Below are 8,175 nucleotides of genomic sequence, written 5' to 3' on the forward strand. Positions count from 1 at the left end.
CACATGCACACACATGCACATGCACACACATGCACTGCAGAACATTTTAAATTAATTTTTAGAACATAATCCATTAAACTCACTTAAATGAAATAAGCTCTCTTAAGGGATTTATTATGAAATTATGGAAAGAACATACATTTCTATTTGCCTCTTTACATAGTCTATATGTATCCAAATGTACACGTATTAAAATTACAATTTGTCTAAGCAGCCTCCTATGAGGTCACTGAAGCAGAGCCACCAGGGGGCTGAAGACACAGAAGGAAGGCACCAGGGGGCAGTGACTGTCACCCTCTCCACAGCACACCGCAGCTCCCACAACGAAACCATTAGGTATGTTTTGAACATTATTTAAAAGATAGTGTTCAAAATGGGACTCATAAATCATTTATTGTAACGGAGAAGAAAGAAACAGATAGGTGAGAAATATTACAATTGAACACGAAACATTATTCTCTTGTAACCAATCACAATAATATACTTGCATTAAAAAAAGGGCTATATAAGGGATTTCCCAGGAGATAAAATTTTCACATCACTGATTACACAAAACTGACTTCTTTCTATCAAAATATTTTATTCCTGCTCTGTCAAAAAACAAGTACAAAGTCTAAGGCACCGTAGTTTAAGGGAGAACTCACTACTTTTAAATCTGAAGATGTGACAGACGGGACTGCTTGGCGAATGACCTGTTGGTGGAAAATAAAGTTCTCATCTGTAAGTCAGAGCTCTGCCCCAGCCTCTGGCTCACCCACTAACGATTATTAAGTGGTTTTATGGGCACTCAAAAACACTACTTTATCCCAATCAAACACACTCTGAAAATCACCCCAAATTGTTAATCATTTATTCTTAAAACTGAATCTGTTTATTCAGTGAGTGGTTGTGGTTCAAAAGATGGAAGGGTGAACAGCCACTTGAAGGCCATTTCTTTGGGGCTTGAAAAATATCTGTTATTTCCAAGACAGTACAATATAACAGGAACAACACGTCTCCTGACTTTGCTCCTAAGGGCAGAGCATGTTTAAAAGGCTTACTGTGAGAACAGGACACCACCACAGCAAAGAGGGGAACACAGAGGCTCTGCCAACAAATTCATTCGGCACCTAGCACTTTCTCAAATCAGCTTAAAAAATACAGCACACAAAATGATAAATATATGTTTAAAAATAAATACAAGTATTCTACACATAAATAAAATTAGGTAGACTTGTGGTTAAACCTTTTTATAATAGAATTTTTATATCTTATCACAGTTTCATCTTATCAGGAATACTAATTACATCACCTTGACACAGCTTGAAATGTATTGGCCACTTACGTAGCTGTTACGATTTAACTATGAAATGTTTCCAGAGGCTCATGTGTCGAACACTTGGACTGCAGATGTTGTGCTAGTTTGAAAGGTGGTAGAAAATTTGAGTTGGAACTTAGAGGAAGTGAGTCACTGGGGACATGCTTTTGAAGTTGCACCTGTCCCTGGCCCCTTCTTTGCTCTCTGCTTCCTAGCCATTATGCCACATGCTCCTGCCACCAACTGCACCGGGCCAAGCCACTAAGGATAGAACACCAGGGACAGAACTCTCTGAAACAGCAGAAACTATCATGTCCCGCTTAGACTGCTTTTGCCAAGCATTCTGCCACAGCAATGGGATAACTATAGCATCTCGAGACAAGTTCAACTCAAAATGGACTTCCTTCAGCTAAAGTATTTTCTAATAGAATTTACTTTGGAATATATTTTTAAACTCGAATTAGAAAAGACCGTGTGAAGGACAAAGCTTTAAGGATCATCTTTGTTTACAAAGACACTATTTATAACAAAGCAAGGTCACGCTGAGCTAGCATTAAACACATTTGAACGTGACGCACTGTTCAGTGATCTTAGGCTATGCTGACAGGCAGGGATGCCTGGACTTGCTACCTCATTTTACACACTCTAGTGATCCGCAGAGGTGGCAGGATCCATACTTCCTAACCTTGCAGAGGCAGCTCTGGTTAGTGGTCTGCCCTCTCATGTAATGACACCCAGCCTCAGACAATTTACTGCACTTGCTCTAAGAATTCGCCCCCTGTATATGTTCCCACAGATGAATTCTACACTAAATCTCACTCCTTCTCAAAGACCACATCATTAGCTAAAGGCATATTTGATTCCAGTACTTGCATTCTTTGGCAGTGAGCTTTTCCAGATAGTCAACTGGTTTACCAAATGAGAGTTTGGAATCCCCCTTTCAAAAGATTGCCAGGATATTTAAAAGCAAACTGGGAAGCATTACTGCACAATGTCTTATGACCAAGAAGGGAGACGGGGGAAACTAAAAAAAAAAAAAAGAGAGACAAATTCTAACCTACTTTGTCTAGGACACAATGAGTGTGTTGATACATCTTGTGTTTATTGTTATCTAAATATTAAGAGTCAGATAAGAGAGTAACCCATTACTGCTACAGTCTGGAGTGCTGGTGTATGCGCCATGTCAGCGGGGTGTAAACGCTTTGCTTGCAGCGGGTGCAACCACGTAGTGAAGGAGTGACGGTTCAGGCTCAGGAGCTTCAGAGTAAGGTAGGGCCTTTGGTAGGTCTGCTGTTGGATGGAAGGGGCTGGCTGCCCATGGCTCTGGCTTGGGGTCCCTGGGTCCTGGGTGACAGCAGTGCAGGAGCAGAGAGGTGGTGAAACGCTGTCTTTTGCTGATAGAAGTTGTTGATGTAACTGGCCATCAGAAGGGTAATTTCAAGAATCTAAAACAAGAAAACCCACCCTGTCAGGCAACTGAGAAGTTCTCTCCTCTGCCCATGGGCCATCTCATTTGCATCTAGCCAGTCTAGCTCCATGCCCTTCTCTCTAGGGCAGAGGTTCTCACCCTGACTCCTTTGGGGGCTCACATGTCAGATATCCTGCATATTAGATACTTACATTATGACTCATAACAGTAGCAGAATTACAGTTATGAAGTGGAAAGGAAATAATTTTGTAACTGGCGATCACCACAACACGAGGAACCATATTAAAGGGTCACGGCATTAGGAAGGTTGAGAACCACTGCTCTAGATCAGACAAGGTTAAAGAGCCTGGCACCATGCAGACACCATGACATTCTCCTGTTAGTTCAGCTGGCAGTGAGAATGACTCTCAAAATCCGGTCAAGCTTAGTGACAATGCTAGGGAATGCGACAGTTGGCTTAAGAGAGCGTCATACAAATTCTATTAAAGTGAAAACAGTGAGGGTACCGTGGTCTTTTGCACTCTGAAGTTAACTGGTCTCACTTACAGCACAGACCTAGCGAGCAAAGACAGCTACCATGAAAACAGACAAATAGGCTTGAGAAGTGACTCAGTGGGTAAAGGTACTTGTGGCTGAACCCTTCGGCTTAGATCCTAGGATCCTCTTGGTGGTGGGAGGGGAACCCAACCCTCCAAGTCGTCCTTCCTTACGTGTGCTGTGGCGTGTACATAGACACACATGTAACATAAATAAATGTCATACTATATTTTTTAAAGTTGAAAGTTCTAGGAAAAGCAATTTCTTATCCTCTTTTACTAGAATTAGATGTTTTCCCCCCAATACTAGGGCTTGAATTTCAGGACTCCTCCACTGAGCTCCTCCTGCCCCCACCTCAGAGATGAATGACATTTTTAGGATGCAGACTTTTAAAAAGCTGCTTTACTTAGAGACATTGAAACTACAGTGTGTTACATATAACAAAGGAACAAGGCCATCTTAACTATACAACTCTGCTATACAGTGATGAGCTGGTAAAAACAAACAGCCACAAGTAGATAAGCCACCTGACCTACCCACAATATCCCCACTCTCCACGCATGCTCTTTTGAGACAGTGATCTAAAGTAATCTCACTGCCTTTAACTCCAACCCCTCCCGATCCCACTCCTGAATGCTAGCAACCACTGCTTTTGAAACTTCTGTCACCAGGCATTGGCCCACTTGGAAAATTTCAATTTGTTATTTTTGTTTTGTCTTGTTTCGAGATAGGGTCTTTCTGTAGCCCTGGCTGTCCTAGAACTTACTATGTACAGCAGGCTGGCTTCGAACTCACAGAGATTGCCTATCTCTGCCACCCAAGTGCTGGAGTTAAAGGCGTGCACCACTACGCCTGGCTTCCACTTAGTTCTTAAGCTAAAAGAAGCAGGTAGTATCAGGCCGTGTTAGAGAAAGAAAACAGAACTTAGATCAAGCAAGCCAGGATTTGAACTCGGGGTTGGTTAAGTAATGCCTGTTTCCACCTGGAATGCTCAATGTGCAAGATTGTCTTCCCATGAAGCAGCTGAAGAGCTGGCAGAAGGCTTCCACTCACCTTGGGTTTTGCCATGGCAAAAAGTAGCTTCTCTGTTGGCCGGTCTTTTGACTGCGTACTAATGACTACCATAAAATCCTCTTGATAGCCTCCAAAGGTCATCAGACCCTTGTACACATAGCTGACCACCAACCTCTTCAAAGAGAACGGAGAGAAACTATTATGTGCTACTCACACTAAAAAAAGAGGAAGTGACTCAGATACTGATACATTATAGCAAATGTAAACAAGCCATGGCTACTGATATGTTACAGCAAATGTAAACATAATTTCTCTAAGATCAAATCTATTTTGATTAATATAAATAATAGTCATATTAAGTTTCTTTAGGGATTATCAACCGATGCATTTGGCCATGAGAAACTTAAATTAGAAAACTATTAACACTCATATTCACAGCACCCAGTAGAAAATCATTGTTAATATATTTTTATATATTCACTTAGACTTCTTTATAAGGTTGATCTACATAAAACTGATCATTTTAAGGCACAAATGATCAAACACTGTATTGACAGATCCATGTTTCCCCTGCTAGGCAGATTTCGATATAAACAGAAACAGCATCATCCACACTGCTCAGCTGTGCTTCAAAATTCTCTTAGACCATCTTCCTGGGACAACAAATGGACACAGTCCATGGACAACAAATCTTACACAGTCGCCCGGTTGGCTGGCCAAGAGCTCAAGAGCTGTTACTATCTTATTATCTTAAGTAATGTGGTGTGTGCGCGCACACATGTGTGCACGCATGTGTGTGTAACAGCAATTGAAGAAAAAGAGGCCAGAGGCCATGAATTTGAGTGAGAACTGGTGAGGTTCCATGGGAGGGACTGTAAGGAGGAAAGAAAAGAGGGATATGATGTAATTATATTTTCATTTCAAAAATAAAACCAAGAATTTTTCAGTGCTCTCTGACTGTTGCAGGGCAGAGTTCCCACACTATCCTTAAAGCCTCAATTACTACCCACAAGACTGAGGTAGCTCAGTGGGAGAACACAAACATTTGTGAGGTCCCAGTACAACAAAAATTACTAAACAGCCCATAAGATATGATAGAACATGATAACTTCACATAAATAAATGAACATACAAAAGGAATGGCTGATTTTTTTCCTTTTTTTCTATTTTGAAAAATTGAGACAGGATCTTACTATGTAGCCCAGACCTTCCTGTCTCAGTGTCTTCAACTTGGGAACTACCAGCATGTGCCACACTGTCCAGTTTGAGTTCATTTTAAATTATGTACATTTAAAGTTGGTTTTAGTAGGTATGGAACCTTGATGTGTGTGAAATTGATGGCATTACTGAAAACTAGATAAACTGAAAATTTAAACTTCGACAAGTTTCTACTTTTTAATAACTTAAACATTCCTATTTTGTACAGAAAAAAAAATCTGTAGGGGGCCAGTTATACGGCCCAAAGGGTTCAAGGTGCTTGCTGCAAAGGCTGGTCACCTGAGTTTGATCCTTGGGACCCACACACTGGAAGGAGAGAACTGACTCCAGCAAGTTGTCAACTGACCTACCCTCGAGTTTACTTACACACACACACACACACACACACACACACACATACACACCAGAACCATGATTACATCTTAATCTTCGCATCTTAATATTTTTCCAGACTCAGCACAGCCTGTCTATTATTATTTTGAAATGCTAGACTGTAACATAATTTTATTTGTAAAGTGACTTTTTTAGAGAGTATTAGGAAAAATACTTTCTAATCTCAGAAGAAAATCAGAATATAGCAATTCAGAATAGCATTGCCTTCTGCTTACGTACCCTGAGCAGTAGAAATCAAAGATTCAATTACAAATATCAGGTTTGATCTTACCATGGAGGAATATTCTAGGATGCTCAACCCATTTTCATGGACAGCCAGCCATACGAAATTGCCAAGTGTTGATGGTGTTATGGGCTACAGAGAAGTGAAAATATTCTGTGTTATATGTGCATAATTACAGCTGTATTTAGTCTAAATGCATGTAGGATCTGCCTTTTTCAAACTCAGCGAAAACACTGGAAGTCTCTGTTGGAGTGAGGGCAGTGTGGTGCACTGAAGTTCTGCAGAGATCCGGTTTAGGCCAGTTGGCTTGCGGGCTTGAATCTTTACTTAGTAGTATATGCGTTTGGACAAACTTCTTGCATCACGGGGGCTCAGTTTTCTCATCTTTCACACAAGAACACTAATTTTTACATCTTTTTGTTTCACAAATTACAGAGTTGTCAAAAGTTTTAGGGTCTTTGAGATGACCACACTTGTAAAAAAAACAAAAAAAAACAAAACCCAGCACCAGTATTTCTAAGGTGCTCACTCGAGGAGGTGTGAAGGATTGTGGTGACATGTGTATACTTTTCCTGATATTCAATGTCTAACAGAAATAGGAGAAAGAAGAAAGAAGAAGTGGCATGTAAACTGGAATTTCTATAAAAATTTTTATGGCCAAAATAATAATAAAAACCCCATCAGAAAAACCTAGTCAAAATCCAAGCATGTTTTTGAGCATTTTTATAGTGATTGTTTTATTTGATTAACTGAAATTGTAACAAAAACTTAGCTACTTCTCTTAAGTCTTAGAGAAGAGTGTCAAGACTATGGTGGGGGAGGGGCTAGATCTAATGTTGTATATAATAAATCTTGAGTATGAAGATTCAGTAAATCTCAACTATAGGGTCACTGCGGTCTCTACTGAGGGTGCTGTCAAATGGTCGCTGGCATCAGAAAGGGGTGCAGATGCAGCTGGTGAGGTGTGCTCATCTGGTCTGTACAGGTTCGTGCTCAGTCTCGCACATAGAACAAAAGGCCAGCGGTATATTGTATTGGAGGACTGAGATTTCCTCTTGGGTAAGGCTCCACTGACAGACAGACAAAGCGTGGTGCATGGTGTGGTCATGTGAGGGAATATTATCCAGTCCTTGAAAAGAAAGAAAATTTTGATACATGCTACACCACAGATGTATCTTGAAGGCATTGCCTAAGTACAAAATAATGTGTGGTCTGCCATTTCTGGAGAAGACAAATTCATAGAAACAGAAGGGTGCTCTCCAGGGTGGCGAGGGGGAGTGCATAGAAAGTCAAATATTTAATGGCCGTAGAGCGTTAGGCTGGAAGATAGAAAGGTTCCAGAGGCAGGTGGTACACACCTTTAATCCCAGCACTGGGGAGGCACAGGCAGGTGGATCTCTGAGTGAGAGGCCAGCCTGGGCTACAGAGTGAGTTCCAGGCCAGCCTGGGCTACAGAGGCAGGACAGCTGTGATGCAGTGGGATATACTCAGTGCTGGAGAACATCCTGTTAAAACTGCTATATCAGTAGATTATTATTTGTCATGTGGATTTTCCCACAATTATGAAAATTCAGGGAGGGACACCATGAAGCCACCAAGGGAAGTGCCTCCCTGTTCTAAAGATAGACTAACGCTGGTCCTGTAACATCAAACACAGTGTCATAGCTAATGATGGCCCCTGGAAAGAGCAGTGTGCGCGCGCGCGCGCATGTGTGTGTGTGTATTGTGTGTATATGTATGTGTTTGTGTGTATATGTGTATGAGAGTGTGTATGTATGTGAGTGTATGTGTGTGTGTATGAGTGTGTGTGCATGTGTGTGTGAGTGTGTGCATGTATGTGAGTGTGTGTATGTCTGTGTGTGTGTATGTGTGTGCATGTGTGTGTGTGAGAGTGTGTGTGTGTATGTGAGTGTGTGCATGTGTGTGTGTGTATGTATGTGTGTGCATGTGTGTGTGAGTGTGAGAGTGTGTGTATATATGAGAGTGTATGTATGTGAATGTGTGTGTATGTGTGTGTATGTATGTGTGTGTGTGTGAGAGTGTGTGCATGTGTGTGTGAGTGTG

General features: G+C 41.2%; 1 protein-coding gene across 2 annotated transcripts in view; it reads right to left on the minus strand.

Moving 5' to 3' along the window:
• Window positions 1-1,948: 1,948 nt before the first annotated feature.
• The window catches only part of Plekhh2 (pleckstrin homology, MyTH4 and FERM domain containing H2), a 96,168-nt gene continuing 89,941 nt past the window's right edge, over window positions 1,949-8,175 (minus strand). For both annotated transcript variants that reach the window (XM_028765117.1, XM_028765116.1), the window contains 3 exons: window positions 6,160-6,243; window positions 4,317-4,451; window positions 1,949-2,742 (listed from right to left, as the gene is read on the minus strand). In XM_028765117.1, coding sequence (XP_028620950.1) covers window positions 2,557-2,742; window positions 4,317-4,451; window positions 6,160-6,243 — 405 coding nt within the window. In that variant the 3' untranslated portion in view covers window positions 1,949-2,556. The remainder of the gene's footprint in view (window positions 2,743-4,316; window positions 4,452-6,159; window positions 6,244-8,175) is intronic.

This window comes from Grammomys surdaster, unplaced genomic scaffold, assembly GCF_004785775.1.
Source record: "Grammomys surdaster isolate TR1022 unplaced genomic scaffold, NIH_TR_1.0 149, whole genome shotgun sequence".
NCBI classification, from domain to species: Eukaryota; Metazoa; Chordata; class Mammalia; order Rodentia; family Muridae; genus Grammomys; species Grammomys surdaster.